This window comes from Acipenser ruthenus, chromosome 25, assembly GCF_902713425.1.
Source record: "Acipenser ruthenus chromosome 25, fAciRut3.2 maternal haplotype, whole genome shotgun sequence".
NCBI classification, from domain to species: Eukaryota; Metazoa; Chordata; class Actinopteri; order Acipenseriformes; family Acipenseridae; genus Acipenser; species Acipenser ruthenus.
In genome coordinates, this window is record NC_081213.1 from 18,123,212 (window position 1) to 18,142,610 (window position 19,399).

The 19,399-nt window shown below is 38.3% G+C and overlaps 1 protein-coding gene across 2 annotated transcripts in view; it reads right to left on the bottom strand.

Annotated features, from left to right (window-relative positions):
* Positions 1–2,601: 2,601 nt before the first annotated feature.
* Positions 2,602–19,399, bottom strand: part of LOC117413995 (plexin-A1-like) — a 205,551-nt gene continuing 188,753 nt past the window's right edge. The window contains exons 25-32 of one of the 2 annotated variants that reach the window (XM_058999470.1): positions 19,209–19,368; positions 18,724–18,830; positions 17,585–17,681; positions 15,143–15,333; positions 11,147–11,316; positions 10,534–10,746; positions 9,256–9,406; positions 2,602–6,386 (exon numbers count right to left, since the gene is read on the bottom strand). In XM_058999470.1, the coding sequence (XP_058855453.1) occupies positions 6,291–6,386; positions 9,256–9,406; positions 10,534–10,746; positions 11,147–11,316; positions 15,143–15,333; positions 17,585–17,681; positions 18,724–18,830; positions 19,209–19,368 (1,185 nt within the window). In that variant the 3' untranslated portion in view covers positions 2,602–6,290. The remainder of the gene's footprint in view (positions 6,387–9,255; positions 9,407–10,533; positions 10,747–11,146; positions 11,317–15,142; positions 15,334–17,584; positions 17,682–18,723; positions 18,831–19,208; positions 19,369–19,399) is intronic. The other variant, XM_058999471.1, reaches the window with a different exon arrangement.

Sequence of the window (19,399 nt, forward strand, 5' to 3'; positions counted from 1 at the left end):
TGTCTGCTGCGGCCTGACAATTGTTTTGTTTCAAATTTGATTTCACCTTGTCTAATGAACCTAGTTTGAGCCATGATTTCATACCGTTTTATGTTTTTATTAAAGCCAAGTTAAAATCTCATTAATGAGCGGAATATCTTTTAGGCTCTTTAAATGCATTTTATAAACTTCACGGATCATTTTCCGATTGGAGTGGTCATTATCCTATGCCTTCAAAAGCAAACAGCAAGTCATACTATAGGGCTACAATTCAGAGAGCTTAGTTTGTTCGATTTAAATAATATCACACATTAATACTCTTGTGAGCAGGCATTAACCGCTTCCAGGGCCCTGGCCTAGTAATAACACACTCAATATAAAACCTTTTTTTTACTCCTACTACATTTACCGAGCCATTTCTGTAAAAGCTACTGAAAAAAAAAAGTTGACCTGTACTTATGGATTCAAAACTGAAAAATAAATGCCACTGAAAACCCCAACACTGTAGGTTGGAAAAGCATTAAGCACTCAGAAGTTTTCTAAATTAATGAGATGATGTGGTTAATGAGTGAGGTTATAAAGGAATATTTGTGGATCCTGGAGATATTGAGAAAAACTTCTAGTCGAAACGTTTGTTGCTTTTAGTATTTCTAAAGGAGATCTTGCAATGTACTGTAGTTCATGTTAGTACTTGGCTCACCTCACCTTAATAAAAAATAATTGTTTAACACAAACAGTAAATGATAGATCCTCATTCATTGCATCAGTCAGAGGTTTATGTACCCATCCTGTCTGTTAAAGTAATGAATCACATTCCCTTCCCCTGCTTGGGGTTTTTTGAACTTTAACTTTAACCTATATCAAGGATGCATTGCAGTTTGCAAAACATGGACATAGTTGCATTTACTTGTACTGACATTTGTGAAAGAACTTATGCTTTCTCCTTGAGGCCTCATTGCAGGACTACAAGATGCTGCCAAATCCACATTTGTTTCAGACTGAATCACTTGCGGATTCATTGTTGCTGTTCACTGAAGGAATTTTAATTGAAGTGATCTCTGTTCATTTTCTGGTAACATACACGTGATAACAGATGTCATGAATTAGCCCACAGAACTGTCAGTTTAAAATAGAACATACTTACTGTGTTTTGACCATGGAGTTAACACACTTCAAAAGAGGGACATGGTATCTTTAATGTCTGTCTACAAATCAGATAAGAACTGAAAGATTAACATTTCAACAGCGAGGTGGACCCTGACCCCATGCTGGGGCTGGTACGCCATCACGCCGTGTATACCGGCGTTGTTGTCCCCCCTAATGCCCTGTCCACCACAGAAACAGTTGTGTGCACATAATTTTTCCTTAAATAATGAGATCATTTAACATTTTGATTTCATTTTGCTGTTGGGTCGTTAATGGGGAATTTTACATACTGCTACAATACGTCCAGGATTTAAAAGTATTATTTGTTTATTTAGCAGACGCCTTTATCCAAGGCGACTTAGAGACCAGGGTGTGTGAACTGTGCATCAGCTGCAGTCACTTACAATTACGTCTCACCCGAAAGACGGAGCATAAGTAGGTTAAGTGACTTGCTCAGGGTCACACAATAAGTCAGTGGTCGAGGTGGGATTTGAATCGGGGACCTCCTGGTTACAAAGCCTTTTCTTTAACCACTGGACCACACAGCCTCCAATATGATTATGGGTAGTCTTTGTGTACTGTATTACAGCCGATGTGTCCACAGTCGTCTTTTGGCAAGTGATATTTTCAGAATCATATCGTTCTGAATTAAAATACTACTTCTGTTGAAAATAGTACTGTAGCAACAAAACCAATTACATGACATCTAAATGGAAGCCTTCTTATTTTAAAAACACAGTCCTTTCAGCTATGTATTTTTGACATTGTATCTTTTTTGTGTTCCATGAAAAACGGACAAGGGTTGGAATGGGCCAAAGGGAAATAATCAGATAAGCGTCACACTCGTTTAACCATCACTGTAGTCAACATTTTATAGGGTTGGATATGTGAGTGCTGACTGTAATGTAGAAAGATATGCATACCAGAGCCCGCTCCTTCTCCACCCTTGCTCCGCAGTGGTGGAATGACCTTTCTATAGATGTCAGGACTGCCCAGTCCCTGACCACATTCCGGCACCTCCTTAAGACTCACCTCTTCAAACAGCACCTGTAGAACTCTGTTTGTATCCTGGGACACTATCACCCTTCATTTAAATGTGCTTTATTATGCTCTTATCTGCCCCCTGTTTTACTGCATTTAATCCTGTACTTCAGAATACTGTAATCTGCCAAGTGTTTAACCTGTAGTATTTTATATTTAATCATATCCTGATGTAACTATCACTATTATCTGCTGTATTATTGAATTGTGTTTTGTCACACTTGTACTTTACTTGAACAAAAGTTATTGTATTTCTTGTACTGTATTACTTGAAATGTATTTGCTTACGATTGTAAGTCGCCCTGGATAAGGGCGTCTGCTAAGAAATAAATAATAATAATAATAATAATAATAATAATAATAATAATAATAATAATACTGAATTTCATCCCAGCCGGCCAATCCATTTACCCCCAAAAAAGAAAAAAAACTAAATGACAGACAAAATGCTTTATTTAGCAAAAAAAAATTTAATCTCTCCTTGATGCGTGTGTTTATTTACAAGTAGTAAATCTGCAAAATAGGAATTAGCAGGATATTTACACAACGAGCGTTAAACAGCCAACTTGTCACAGTTGCTTCAAGACTGAAACAATCTTCTACATTTAACCACTATTCTTATAGTAATAAAATCAATTTGTTTTATGTATTTTATTTTGTTTCTATGTTTAAAAAGGACTGCCGATTTCAAATAGACATGATTAAAAAAATGAAAGGATGCACACTGTTGCAAATTACATTTGTGATATGAAGACAACATGACAATAATTGTCTAAGAAACCAAATTCTGTTTCAGGTAGGATTATCAAACCCCATTGGAGAGAACAAGAGGTAATGATTTTATGGTTAGGGTTAGGAATATTTAATGTGAACATAATATGGGAGATGTGCTGTAGTTGCACACTGGGCAGAGCTAATGCTAATGCTGTAAGAAAGTGGTCAAGAAAAAAAAAATGCAACTGTGCATTGCCATTAAATGACACAATTGCTCACTACAATGGCTGCTTCTACCATGAAAACCAATATTTGTTAAAGTTGCCATGGAATTATATCTTTTGCAGTTAATCCAACAGCATTGTCCTTTCTTTTGAATCATTTCAATTTAAAAAGACATCAAAAACAGCTGTTCTTGTATTATACACAATAGTTTAGTACCATTCAATGAAATGAGTTGCACCATTAAGTCTCTTGTTTTATATAGTAGCGACAAATTAAATGAAAAAGAACTGCCTCAACACTTACATTTTTTATTATAATAATTTCTTTCAAAAGAGTAACTCTTACTAAAGTCTAAAGCATTCATGCAGTTTTCCACAGGACCTCCAAAATAAATCCTGAGACATTGAAAAATTACAATTGAACCAGTGGTTTTTTACAATCGTTAAACTGTTCTGCAATGGATAGGCAGCTAAAAAAAAAAAAAAAAAGTGAACCAGGCATTCCCAATGTCAGTTTCCATGTTAAAGATACAAAGTTTGAACTTGGTGGTGGTGGCCAGCAAAAAGCTGCACAGACGTTTTTACTGTATATGGGGAATAATAAATGTACTTTGTGTGGCTATTGTTGAAAAGCCATTTAACTCAGGCAGGTGCAGCATCCAACTATTGATTCTAGGACTACCACCACCGGCCATAGAGGGCGCTGTAGCTAACACCTGTGCTTTATTGCTGCTTAGTATGGCAGACATGCAGTTATCTTGAGGGTGTTATATCGAAACACAAAGCACAATAATGCAGCATTTTCAAAGTCACACATTTAATGATGGATGACATCATTCAATCTGGTTTGCAGCACAAAGTGGACTTTATAAAGCTGCTGTGTTTACTCTGCCCCCAACCATAATGGCTGTAAACTAATTAAAATCTGGTCTACTTGAACAGGGAGATGGCCACCACAAGAATTCTAAGAGGTCCATGGGCTACTTGGGCCTAAAGTAAATAACTACATTGACGTAATTTGAATAACAATATCAAACCAAGACTCATTCTTGTACACCCTTACTCTGTAGAAGCCTATCAGTCACAGTCTATGGCACACATTCAGCCTTTCCAAGAAGAACTGATATCAACTCATATTTTATCTACTTGTTGAACTGTAGGTCATTTGGAACTTGAGAGAAAAGCTGGGTCCAAAACCAAATGTATTTATGTAAATTTTTTGGGGGTGGTATTGTTTGAAAGCATCCCATTCTGAAGTTACTGGGTTTAAAAAAAAATCACAAGATGTAACAGCAATCTCCATTTATAACACAAACATATGATCTAAATTCTCAAAGTAAAAGCAGGATGATAAATATATTGACAGCAAGGAGAAGCAACTCAACTTCAAAAGGACCTTAATAAAGAAAACAAAAGTTGTATGCCTGCATGTGCCTATTGTTTGTGTAACTTTGTGTACCTGACATCTGAGCATCGGGATAAAAGTGGACAAATGCAGCTTCACATATTAAAGCAAAACTAAGATTCACTACTATCAACCTCAGCAAAATTTAGGCAAGGAGGATAACCTTCAAACTTTCAAGTCACAAAATGTGACTTAACCCATGACGATGAAAGTCATCCTTTTAATAATGGGCTGCTATTGAGCTTATTAAATCTCAAGTTGATAAATAGCAACTACTCTCAAAGCTTGTCCTCTTCAGATCATCCTACTTGCAATCAGAATCTCTTTATGTCTTTGACTGCACTCTGCAACCTAATCTGTATGATATCTGGAGAAAAAAAAAAAAATCACGCTCCTTTGGGATCTTCCCCTTCTGTTCAAATAAGCCAAATGCCCTATGTGACCTCATTAGATTGCTGCAGAGGAAATAATGGCTGTTGCATTCTTATGCAATAAAACTGTAAGTATCTAATGCTGGGGCCTGAGAAGAATAAGGGCAAGAAATTCATATTGAAGTAACCCTACAGCAAACTAGACTGAACATGATTCGCCAGATGATAGTATTTTCATAAGTTTAATCTTCCTCAGAAGCAGTGGTTTCTGATAGTGTTCTAGGAATGGAAAGCAAACATTGCAACACCTGGTCTTCCCAAGCATTCTCTTGTTTGTATATATATATATATCTATTTGACTCATCTTGTATTGTGCTACTGGAAAATGTTGTGCATACCAGCTTGTAAAAATGGAATGCAAAACAAATACACAACTTAAAAAGCGCTACTAATACTCGAGCATGAAGATGTTCTGAGAGATTGTCAAATAAGTTATTTTGTAATTAGAAGCACTGAATAATGTATTTAGCAATGTTGTGAAGGTGGCAACAGCATTCTTTGAAAATGATTTTCAGTTGCTGATAAAGTCACAGACATTTTAGTTCCTTCATGATGGTAATGCTCTTGCTAAGTAACAACGAAGAATTTCTAGTACCGTAATGCAGAGAGCTGCTGTAAATACAGTACAACTTACTTTACTTTTACAATTCCTACATTTTATCAAGTCAGGGCCTTACCATGTTCTCTCAACTTCCATTGTCATTTTTTGTATTCATTTTTTTATTAACTTCAGGTCACTAGGCATGTTAACATTTAAATTAAAGCACATTTTTCATCTAACAAAATGTCTTTGCACTAAACAACATTCAAATAAAACATGGCACAGGACTTTTTTTTTTTTCTTTTTTTTTTTGGAAATATCAAAGCTTATGGAACTCCTTATATTGATTTTTTTTTTTTTTTTAATTGAAAACACTATTTTTTTTAGTTTGTTTCTTTAAAAATGCATTTTTATTTTTTTTAATTCTGTAAATTGTGCAAATGTAGCAGTAACACTGGTGGCAGGAGGCAGAGAGAGTCAAGTACATTTAAAAAGAAAAGTCCTTGAGGTTAACAAAAGTCTCATCCAGAATTTGTCATGTGACAAGTCACGTGATCAGAGGAACTGCTCCTAAAGCCACAAATTTGCTGCTTCTCTGTTCCTTTTCTCTCTCTCTCTTGATTCTTCAATGTTTATATGTTTGTCCATGGTAAGTTAGTCTGTTTTTTCCAAAATGTCTTAAAACGACTTTAATTGAGACAGGCTACGCATGCCCAGTCCTGCAGGTTCCACAATGCACTGCTTCGGTCCCCCCACCCTCAATTTTTAGTTCAGAAAAACTCTCCTTTCAGTCCAGTGTCTGTGGAGCTTCAGCTGCCAAGAGCCATGGTGTCAATCACCTGCTCCAGCTTACTCCTCAGTCTCTGCCGTCTGGCTTGTTCATCTGTTTCCAAGGCAGACAGTATCTACAAGGAAAAAAGGGGGGAGAAAAGAAAAGATTAAAAAGGGAGGCTGACAAACTATTTTGTCCAGAAGAGCCATATTGATGACTAGAGTTCTTAGAGGCACAAGAACAAAAACAAATAATTACAAAGGAAAATAAATAATTGGACTTGCAAAGCTCTTAAGTAGTTTTGTGTTCATTAAACAGGTTATATTTTTAACGTTGAATTGCTTCGATCAAAAGGTACTGAGTGTCCAGCCTTCAATGCCAAATAGATGCATATTGGAGCTCAATGGGCCATACAGTGTATGGCCCAAGAACCATCAACTGGACTCTGTGCTGGAATCAATCTTTTCTGTTGCTGACTGAGGTAAGTGAGGTAAATAAGCACAGCCAGTGGAGATAAACAGTTTTATAAGAACCAGCCTCTTCAGCATATAATCAAAGAAAGAGTGTTCCTGCTTCTACATGCAGTATATGGCAATAAATTACTTCTCCAAGCTCGGTTAGGTATTCAACAACAGTCTCCTGAATTGTTAAATTTAAATAACATAACTATAAAAAGTTGAGGTTCAAGTTATGTCAGACCCTACCAGAAGAGACGACTGCCATTAGCTCTTACTGAAAGATATTTATTTGGCTTCTGTGATGATTGTTTAATATCCCCACCATTCCATCAATGTCATAACACAGTCATTTAACAGATTACCTTCCTGCTCGATGAGGATATTGTCCAATTAGAGATTGTAATGGCCCTTGGAACAGCAGTGCATTGGGTACGTGGGGGGCGCAAGCAGCAGATTATATTAACCATTTCATTAAGTCTATGATTTGAAAGCACTGGTGCATAATTATACAGATGAGATGAGATGAGAGAGACGACACAATCACACTGTGTCAGTACCAGTCTAGTGGTGAGATGTCTGCCTGCACTTGAAAAGGGTTGCACACTGCCTTGAATGATTTTAAAATTAGTTTTTACATGCAAATAGTATCAGAAGCAGGCTTGTTTGACGAACAGACTCATAATTGGGAAGCAGATTTTAAGGTGTGGCAGCAAGAGCTTAACAAATAAACCTTCCTATGGCGAACTGTATTTGGAGAAAATTATGTTTGTGTAGGACATTTCAGCTTAAAAGAAATTGGACAAGGCAGAATTTTGAGCATGTACATCTATGTCCAAAGGTTTTGCATCACCCTATAGAATTAACTAATTTTGCAAATGAAAGTCAAATGAAAGCTGATGAATTATGTTATGTTATCATATGGAATTTAACTGACAAGTGACATTTTGAAATCTAACATGAAATACTGTACTACTATTGTGGTTTCTGGTACACTTCTGCTATATAATTTTGTAGTTTTTGATTACATGACGTTAATTAAAAGACCTAAATGATGTTCTTATATATATATATATATATATATATATATATATATATATATATATATATATATACACACTATATATAAACTAGGACAAACATCAGAGTCACTTTGAAAAGAGTTCAGCATTGTTTGCAAGCCAGATGGAGCCTTGGTTTGGAATATCATGTGAATTCTGACATCCCCAGCAACCTGGTGCCCTCTCACTGCGGGGTGCTGGTAGCTTGTGTGGGGTCAGGTTGCTCCAGTCAACTGCAAGACCTACTGACCTAGAACTAAATGCCTGCTGAGCCACTGCTTGCTTTAGAAATCTCTAATTGACTGAGTATTTATTTTCTAGTTGCATTTATACATATATCAAAATGTGTGAAAACATAATAGGCTTGATTTAAAGGCTTTTGTGCCAATGCAAAACTTGTACGCATCTTTAGAGGATTCAATTTGCAAGAATTCTCTTTGCTTAAAAAAAAAAAAAAAAAAAAAAACAACAACTCTTAAATAAAAAAAAAAGTCATACAAATATATGTATTCATAATATGGACTCTTTTCCAAACACCAATAATCCATTTTTAAAATGAAGGCATACGGAAGGTGTCAGCAAAATATGGACAGCTCTCGACTGATTCAGCAACTATCAAGCTACCATTTCTGCTGTATGCATTACTAATGAGTCAGAAAATGACAGTATTCATTCAAAGATTTAAAAACTAAATTCAGCCTGGCCAATGACATGAGTGACACAGGGAGGCATCTCAGTGTGCAATTACCAAGATATGGGAATAAATGACAGTCTCCTTTCGCAAGCACCGTTGCACTAGTACAGAACGGCATCATGGAATAATCATCTCTTTCTATAATTTCTTTTGAATTTCAGCAAGAGAGGGTTGTGCTGTATCTCTGGAATTGCATTTAATGGCTATTACCCAGTAAACGGAGGCAGCTGCGATACATTAAAGAGAATAACTGATGGAGGACAGGGATGAAGGGGGAGACTAAAAGAGGAGCTGGGCAAGGGCTGGTAGTTTAGCTCTCAAGAGTGCTACGGAAAAAAATGCTTATAAAATTGCTGCACATGTATTCAAAATCAGGTCCAGTACTTTATCATCAGGATTGTGTTTTGGCTGCCAGGATTTTAAACTGTGCCAAATAGGCAACCCAAAGACACTTCACAACATTCCCCAGACATTTTCACAGCCTTCATGGGTCAATAACTCCTTCCATGGCAAGCTTTGCAAAAGCTTATTTTAAAATTTGAGTGGAGGTACAAAGCAAGTCATAAGCAGACACTAATCTTTGTGACCAATGTATAGCACTATGGCAGAGATTCGGTCATTTTTTTCTTATTTTATCTCCCCTTTTTCTAATTAGTGTTAGTTAAGTTTGACCTGGATGATTCTGATTGGGCCGTTATTCATGGTATTTGATCATTGTGATAAATTGCAACAGGCACTATAAATGTAAGAATAAATGCATAAAGCCCTTATGATACCAAAGAACATACACACCTCTTCTTTGTACTTGACAATGTAGTTGTAGATCTCATGCAGAGCACTCATGCTGTTGAACTGACTCAGGTGGAGCCGGGACTGTTCCGCTAGGTAGGCGCTCATGTCCTGGTCGCTGATTGCTGACATTCTAGAGATATCTGAATAGTACCTGCAATGGAATAATAATGGGTTTGAACAAACTGCAGAATAAAGATCAATGCTGCATACTTCACAACTGATTCGCTGGGACCATCCCTTTTTTTTTGGCTCTCTCGTGCATTTCATAATATGCCACTTGTGCAAATGTATGAAATATTACAAAATAAGAAAGGCAACATCGACAGTTTTTAATTTCTAGTCTCAGTGTTGCTTGGGGTTGGGAGCACTTCTGAAAGCATCCCAGTTCGTAGTACAATCCTATTCAACCTGGATTAAGTCACAACCATTACAAGAGGTGTTGCATCTCAAGGTGACAGCATCTGGGGACCTTATCCCAGCTCAGCCTTTTAAACCTTGTTGTTAACTTCGGAACGGCATACACTTCAAAACACTGCTGGAGTCCGGACTTGCACAGCTTCTAAGTCCATGGTGGCTGTCCGACAGCTACATGCCCTCCCTCTTAAAGACAGAAGGCAGAAGGGCTCTCCTATAGATCTGTTTACAGCACTTTGTCAGTGCTAAGCCACGCAATGACCAACTGTCCGAGAAGCTTCCCTTGAGTGCAGTAACACATTATCTTCCCATTAATGGCCTGCTGTTTGAGCCAAAAATAGTATTTCGCAATCCTAATTTCAAGTAAACCTTTGTCATATAGCAGTCTTCTCCCAGCACAGAAAGCAATAGGTAGACTCGCCGAGGAGAATGGTGCCATACTGAAGGGCTTATTAAGACTATTGGTCACTTTATTAAAGTGATGATGTGCCTTTAAGAAGGGAGCAGGAGTTGTAACTCCACCCCTGGTGATGAATTGCTGTGTATGCTAAAATTCAATTACCGGTCTATTAGCTTGTGTTAATGGCATGTGTGCCTAAGCTAGTTAAACTGATGCAGTGGCATGTTTGCCTGCTCCAGACCAGTTCAGTTTTGAAAGATGTAGGCAGGATATGCAGTTTTACTGTAACAGAGTTATCGGTTGTGAGCTGTAACGTGCAATTGAATAAAGAGATGCTTGCAACCTGTGTGTCTCCAACAATAATACTCTAACTTTCCCCTAAATATGAGAAGCTAAACCTTTCAAAGACCATTAACCAAATTGCAGCAAAAAATATAAAAAATACAATTCAATTTGAAGCATACCTCTCTACCCAGTTTTTGTAGTTGGGAATGTCTTTTGCGTACAGCAGCTTGTTGGAGGGAGAGTCCTTGCCTAGCTTGTGCTCAGACGTGGAGCAGGAGTCCATGAAGGTTTGAGCCACCACCGAGAGGCAGGCATCTGTAATACTGTTCTTGTGGATGTCAAACACGAACTGGGGGTTCTTGATGACATTCACCCAGAAACGTAGAGGTAGGCTGAAACAGAGCACAGTGCTGAGTACCGTTCTAACAAACATGACAATCTATACAGCTCTTTGTCTCTCTATCAAAACCCAAATGGCATATGAAGTTACCAAGTCAAAATGTTTGATTCAAAATCCATTCAATAAAATAAAAGATATATGCATATACTTTAGTATTTTGACGGGTTAACATGCAATTTAACCTGACAATGTCAAATAAATGCATTCATAATAAAGTAACTAATGCAGCTTACTGAAACAGTTCAACCTGCCCTGACCACCAGGTGTCACTACTGCGCCGTTGTACATGTTAAGACAATTGGATTGGGTGTAAAGGACTGCTGTGTTCACTATGGACTAGCAGTTGAAAAGCCCTGTTGCAATGGTCTGTCATGGGTGAAGAAACTGCTTACCAGTTACTCTTCCATGTATGCCGGACATCAGAGTCACTAATCTGGTGTTTGTCCGCTTGCTCGTCCAAGAAGTCGAACATGTACTTAATGGCTAGTGGAAGAGCACTGCCGCGGTGTGCGGTGCTGAATATCGTCTCGAAGAGGTCATCAACAAACTTCTGTAATGTACCCTGGGGTGACAACCAAAATAGTGATTAGATTAGGAAAGAGTGTCCGTTTTGAGCTAAAATGCCCTAGACATACCAGTGTAGAACTGAAACAGGTATTGTGACTAAATTTGAATATTAATTCAAATATAAATACAGCTTCCAAATTTTGTTAAAAATGGTGCAATATAAACAGGGATCCTAAATATCCCCCATTTTAAGATGATATTGTGGAAATTTCAAATCTTTTAGAGAAGGGAAGGGAGTTGAAAGGAAACTAGCACCACACACAGTCCCCTGGAACTCTATTTTACAAGATCTGGCGAGTGGTTTTATCAGTTCCAAGTAATTGAATAAAACCAGCATATAATAGTAAAATACTTATTAAAGAAAGAAAAAAAAAGACCCTCAAATCATTTGTGATCCATTTCTATCTCAGCGAGGGCTTGGCAGATTCATGCCAAATGGGATTATATGTATTTAAAATGCAAGGAAAGCACACATTTATTTATTTATTTATTTTTTAAATTTTGCACCAAATTAAGTGCTAACCAGACAGCCTGGGCTGATAAATGAAAAGATGGTTACTGACAAAACCATACCTTTAATGAAGCATGTTAGCACGGAGATGAGGCAAATATAAATGCCTTTTTCTAGTTCTGTAATATAAAAGCTCAAGCAAACTATTCTGTAATGTAATATCTGTGTAACTGCCATGTACCCCATGCTATTAAAAGATCATGTAGGTTCAATAGTAATTTTAATTGCTTTTCCACATTTCCCTTAATATTTTATGGTGTTTGCTATCATTTCAAATGGTTGTGGGTTCCAACATTGAGTTATAATTTCTCTCTAAATCTGCTTTTACCGGGCTTGGAGCTTGTGCGGAGAATCCTAAGTACAGGGACTGAAAGGCCTCCCTGATTAATTCAGAATAATGTGACAATGTGTCTATACAACTCTGCCAGCCCCATATACTTCCTCGGTCTGTGTGTGTGTGTGTGTGTGTAGAGTAGGTGGCAGAGTTTGAAAGATTTCAAATGGAACGAGGAAGTCTGTTCAGAGCCAGGCAGTGTCAGGCTTTCCAGAGAAGCTCAAAGCCAGGTAAAAGTGAACAATTGAATACTGGATCAACAGAACGCCTCTGTATAATTGCAAACATTGTAAAAAGACAAGGGACAAGTGATCAATAAGTGACATTTGAAGCTACTTGGTCTTTATACATAGACGTATTTACACTACAATGTACAGACGTGCTCAAATTTGTTGGTACCCCTCCACAAAAAACGAAGAATGCACAATTTTCTCTGAAATAACTTGAAACTGACAAAAGTAATTGGCATCCACCATTGTTTATTCCATATTTAATAGAAATCAGACTTTGCTTCTGATTTTTTATTCAACATAATATAGTAAATAATAAAACAAATGAAAATGGCATGGACAAAAATGATGGGACCGCTAACCTAATATTTTGTTGCACAACCTTTAGAGGCAATCACTGCAATCAAACGTTTTCTGTAGCTCTCAATGAGACTTCTGCACCTGTTAACAGGTAGTTTGGCCCACTCTTCCTGAGCAAACTGCTCCAGCTGTCTCAGGTTTGATGGGTGCCTTCTCCAGACTGCAAGTTTCAGCTCTTTCCATAGATGTTTGATAGGATTCAGATCAGGACTCATAGAAGGCCACTTCAGAATAGTCCAAAGTTTTGTTCTTATCCATTCTTGGGTGCTTTTAGCTGTGTGTTTTGGGTCATTATCCTGTTGGAGGACCCATGACCTGCGACTGAGACAGAGCTTTCTGACACTGAGCAGTACGTTTCGCTCCAGAATGCCTTGATAGTCTTGAAATTTCATTGTGCCCTGCACAGATTCAAGGCACCCTGTGCCAGGCGCAGCAAAGCAGCCCCAAAACATAACCGAGCCTCCTCCATGTTTCACTGTAGGTATGGTGTTCTTTTCTTTGAAAGCTTCATTTTTTCGTCTGTGAACATAGAGCTGATGTGACTTGCCAAAAAGCTCCAGTTTTGACTCATCTGTCCAAAGGACATTCTCCCAGAAGGATTGTGGCTTGTCAATATGCATTTTAGCAAATTCCAGTCTGGCTTTTTTATGTTTTTCTTTCAAAAGTGGAGTCCTCCTGGGTCTTCTTCCATGGAGCCCACTTTCGCTCAAAAAGCGACGGATGGTGCGATCAGAAACTGACGTACCTTCACCTTTGAGTTCAGCTTGTATCTCTTTGGCAGTTATCCTTGGTTCTTTTTCTACCATTTGCACTATCCTTCTGTTCAATCTGGGGTCGATTTTCCTCTTGCGGCCGCGCCCAGGGAGGTTGGCTACAGTTCCATGGACCTTAAACTTCTTAATAATATTTGCAACTGTTGTCACAGGAACATCAAGCTGCTTGGAGATGGTCTTGTAGCCTTTACCTTTACCATGCTTGTCTATTATTTTCTTTCTGATCTCCTCAGACAACTCTCTCCTTTGCTTTCTCTGGTCCATGTTCAGTGTGGTGCACACAATGATACCAAACAGCACAGTGACTACTTTTCTCCATTTAAATAGGCTGAATGACTGATTACAAGATTGGAGACATGTGTGATACTAATTAAAGAAACTAATTAGTTTGAAATATCACTATAATCCAATTATTTATTATCTTTTCTAAGGGGTACCAACAAATGTGTCCAGGCCATTTTAGAATATCTTTGTAGAATAAGCAATAATTCATCTATTTTCACAGCTTCTTTGCTTTATTCTATGACATACCAAAGGCATGCAAGTATACATGATAAAATAGCTTTTAATTGCATCACTTTTCAGGAGGAATGAAGCATTATTTCAATGAGCTGTAAGGGTACCAACAAATTTGAGCACGTCTGTATATCTTTGTGTGTAGAGATAGGGTGGGTATGTTTTATATTTCTGACAATTTAAACTGTTTTAGTTGAAAAATAATAACCCTCATGCCATTGTGGACTCTCTTTTGCCTAAAGAAAAAGTAAATGTAAGCAGAATAGCTAGATACTTAACATCTGCAAATTGCCCAGTGGAGCTTGGAGGCCAATAATGCAAATGACCCATTCAGGGGTAGTAAACGGTCTAGTGCACATTACCAGCAAACAGGCTTAATATCATTCCCCGGAAGCAACACAAGAACAGTAAGAGTTTTATTGACGACCATATTATAGATCCACTTCATAAAGGCTATTACAAACAATAGTGTTTAATTTGTGTCACAGGCCATTGATTGGGCAGGCTCCCCAGGTTAGTTTCAGCTGACACAGGGAATCGGTTAAAATTACAATGTCAATCTACGCAGGAACAGAGGCTCGGGAGATCCTGTTTTTCATTCCAGTTACCAGGAGCACATTTCTGCCTTGTCAATAGAGTAGACGCAGGAAGAAAATTGTGCTTGGGCTGCTCTCTGCGGGATATATTAATTTCTAAATTGCTTATTCAGATTAACATGGAGGGCCAGGCCGGCTGACGCAGTGCCAGACACTCATTTTGGCACTTTTCATTCCCACTGGTCTATGGGCATTCAAAAAAAAAAAAAAAACACTAAATATTTTTATATTTGCTTTAAGAAAACCACCCAAGAGGCTTGTAACACAATCTAATTTCATTTTTTGGAATTCAGTTATGAAGAAAGCTACTTTTCTCAGTTACAGTAACTTGCTAAACATGGGATAGAGCGAACGTCCCCCATTGCACAGCATTATAGCTGCTTTAAGCATACCATATACATTTGTTCCCCTTAAATAGGAGTGTGTGTCCAACATGGATTTAAAACACCCAAAATCCTATTTATGAAATGGGCAGTGGTGGGCGAAAAAAACCTAGCCTACCTTTGTGGCGAGTAACCGCGTCAGGTATATCTCAGAGACCATCTTGCTGCCGCGGTCGCCCTCTCGCTGGTCCGAGTGGTCGTGGTTCTTCACCAGGTGCCAGAGCTTGGTGCCGCTTTCCAGGTCTGGTGTGATCATGGGCGTACGTGACCGCAGGCTGTCTGGGCTGCTGGCTGTGCGAAGCATGCTCTCTGAAACAATGGAAAGAAAAACAGGTCTGCTTTTAAGGTACATGCAAGTCCTCTCCTTATACTGTCACAGGAGGGACGCAAACAGTTCTTTGTAGTATACCCAATACAAACATTAAGAAGCTCTTTTCTCTCAGGTCAGGGCTGAAAGTCATTTCTAAGGATATACAATTGGCAGTGTGTACTCCATGTCAAGAGTATTTTAAGGTAGTAGAAGGTTTAGAAGCAAAAGACTAAAGTATTGTTCATATGATGGATATGGGCAAACAGCCTAAAACATGGTCAAGTAACTGCTTTTATGCCAGAATATTCATTTGACCTACTTTTACTGTAGAGGCAGGTTAAATAATCTCTTATGGTGGTCTCAGACATCAGTGTCACGCAACAAGCCTGATGCCTGCATAAGCTCACACAGAGATACGTAATAGGGTCTTCTCATAATATCATACCCACTTGTTGAAATCCCTCATAGTTCTACTTTGCAAAAAACAGACTAACAGACTCATCAAATGGAGATTCCAGAATTCAGGTTTTGCGAGTGAATTCAGAAACTTTTCCCAATCTAACATGACAGAAGCTAAACTTTAGTGGTGCCTGCATGGATCAAAAGCATGTCCCTCCCACTCGGCTTAGTTTACGAAAATATCCCCATTTTCAGTTCCATACCACTCTGGCATTGTTGCTGTAGCAACCCAAAATTGATTGTAACATGCCTTGAAGGTACAAAACCAATTCTGACAGCTGAGATTTGAAGGCTTTTAGCAAGGATGCACGAGTCATAAAAGCATTCTGTACTGTATGTGTGTCTGTCATAGAATGAGTGATTTTTATTATTTTCCAAAATTAGGTGCCGGATTTAATGGTTGTCATACCAATACATGATTGAAATGGCTTTAATATTGTAGGAAGGGTATGTGTGACAGTTACAGGTTTAGTGGAATATTTCAGAACAAAGAAGTACTCAGTAGAAATGAGGGAGCAGAACGTTAGGATATTAATATAACCTGAAATAGAAATGTAACCATTACTGTATGGGTATCTAACTCTTAAAGACCCGCAATCTGAATAAGATATATCAAAGCCGCTTGCAGGCCTGCGACGCAGTCATGGCCCTGCCCCTGAGGGCATAAAAATGCAACGCTGACAAGATCTCAGTGTCACCTTGAAGGTTAATGGTTACATTTCTATTTCAGGGAACCAGGGTTATGATAATAATTAGTTAATAATATAAACGTCTCATATTTTAAAAACGAGAAAATAAATTAACTCCAGCCGAAGATATGCAGCCTGGGGGGACAGCACAAAGTCAGCCAACTTATATTGCTGGATCCCTGGGAAGGATCGACTCAAGCTGCTGGCTTCATGCGGGGCACAAGGCCACAGTGGGAGGTAAAAAGCAATAGGCTGTAGTGTACAATATATGCAAAATTAGTAATACTAACACAGCATATAATATCGCTTAACATTTGTGTAAACACAATAATTTGCGAAAAAAAAAATTAGATAGGCAACAAGTACTTATCTGAACCAGGTTCTCCTGTCAGGTCAGTCTTTAAAGGAAAAATGGCGCTGAGATCTGTGATCACAGTACTTTTATGCTGTCGGGGCGTCACAGGCTCTGCGAGTAGCTTTGATATATCTTATTCAGGTCTTTAAGAAGTAAATACCCATGCAGTACAGATTACATTTCTTACTTGAAAGGGAACTTTTAACATGACAAGCTTAAGTAAGTTCAGAGCTTCTCAGATCAACCTGACAATTGAGAACTGTATCAGTTTCTATTATTACGTTTAGTATTACTGTAATTTGAATGTTGCATGATCCAATGGTTACAACAACAAAATTGTAAGATCTATGGCAAAGCGGCATTGGCAGAAACATACCAAAGAGTATCAAACACTGAAAGGAAATTCTCACAAAACATAAATCATGTCTGAAGTAGCCTGCTAGGGGCATCACACATTACACATTACAATTCAAAATGTTTAACTGCTGCAATTGAATTGTTTTCCATGACTGATGACCACTAACATTGCAATACAACATTTGCTAAAAATCATTTTCTAATAACACATTAGTTCAGGTTTTGCACAGCTAACTGAAATAGCATCTTCGCCCGTATGGTCCCGTATGTACAAAGATCAGTGATCACGACATAAAATGTCAAAACAAATGATGTTACATGTAAAGAGACTGCAATATATAAAAGGAAATTGAAGTGCTGATAATTGGATGCAAGGAGAAAGTGGTTTACCATATCTGCTAAGTGATTTGGTGAAGGTAGAGGAGTTGGAGATGTTGTATGCAGAGTTCTGCTTGGGTACCAGAGCAATTAGAGACCCATCAGTCACCTGAAAAGAAAGGGAAATTGCAATAAATGTATTCAAATATAGGAAAACTAAATTTTAAAAAGCCTGCAATTTCATGTTAAAATAAAATTAGCAGTAACCCTTTAATCCCACCCAATATGTAAAAAAAAACAAAAAAAAAACACAACAATCCCAGATATTCTAAATATAAACCTATGATGTCATCTGCCTCAGGACACAAGAAGAGCATTAGTAGGTTCAGTGGCCTTTACTTGCTTTAGTAACTTCTACCACAAAACAATTAGTTGACCAAGCTATTGGGGCTAGTGTGTTAGGGTCCATATACATTTGGAAACCACTGTGAAAAAGATTGTCTTTGGTTCTCTCTTGCAGCATCTGATACAGATATTTATAAACAGGGCTTCATACCTCTTTCAAAATCTGGTCCCTTGAAACTCAAGCAAAAACTAGGTTTGTTTTCGTTCAATAAAGTGTATGCATTTGGTCTCTTTGGAATGGGCGTTTCATTATTTATAAAATACAAAAATAATAAATTTTTAAGGATTATGATGGTTAAGCAAACCCAAAGGTGGTGGATGTTAAATCGACCTTTACCCCCTGTACCATAATCATTACATAACTCTTCACTTTCCTGTTAATTATTATTTGTTTATTTAGCAGTCGCCTTTATCCAAGGCGACTTACAGAGACTAGGGTGTGTGAACTATGCATCAGCTGCAGAGTCACTTACAACTACGTCTCACCCGAAAGACGGAGCACAAGGAGGTTAAGTGGCTTGCTCAGGGTCACACAATGAGTCAGTGGCTGAGGTGGGATTTGAACCGGGGACCTCCTGGTTACAAGCCCTTTTCTTTAACCACTGGACCACACAGCCTCCCCAAGGAGATATTAAGGAGATATTGAGCTAGATATAGTACTCGTGTATTTTGCCCAAATCACCTTCATTGATTTTTACATGTATTATAATAAGCTACTAAAAGCAGCTGTTGTACCATGTCTAGTAATGTCCACTTCTCATAGCTGTGCACAATAAGCTCGTCTCCGGGTGAGCACCCTGGCTTACCTGGTAGTGTGCCAGGGTGTTAAGTCTCTTCCAGTCGTTGTCGATCTTGGTGGTCACATCCTCGTCCTGCAGGATGATCCTTGCCATCCGGCCCTGCCGCCACTCTGCTCGGGGGAGAAAAGCACCAGAGAAATGTGTGAAAGGAACTCTGGGAGAGGAGGGGGGGGGGTGATGATAAATGTTTCCTCAACGACACCTGGAAATCATTTCAGCCTGGGACAGACACAGGAATTAAATGGGTCTTGATCCTAAACTCTTGTTCAATCTCAAGCCAAGCCATTCCCTGCTTCCCTGTAGGACACTCTGAGTTTGGAAGTTGAGATAAATGGGGTTCTTCAATTAACTTTAATGCTAATTACAATGAATACAATTACCTGGTCTTTTATTGTTACTATTAATTATAAAACGTCAGGTCACTAATACAATGTAAACTGAGTTTTTTATTTTTATTTATTTATTTTTTTTAAACTCTCAACATGGCTTACCAAGATCCATGTCCCCTGCTTTGGGTCTCTGCGAGTATGGCATCCCTTTGTATACAGCATCTAGCAGCTTTTCCTTCACCTGGGTGACTGTGTCGCAGTTTAGACCCTTCACAGTGACTTCCGTGGCATTTTCATTCTCTGGATTCAGGCAGTGGAGAGTCTGATAGAGAGAGGAAAAAAGGATACAGACA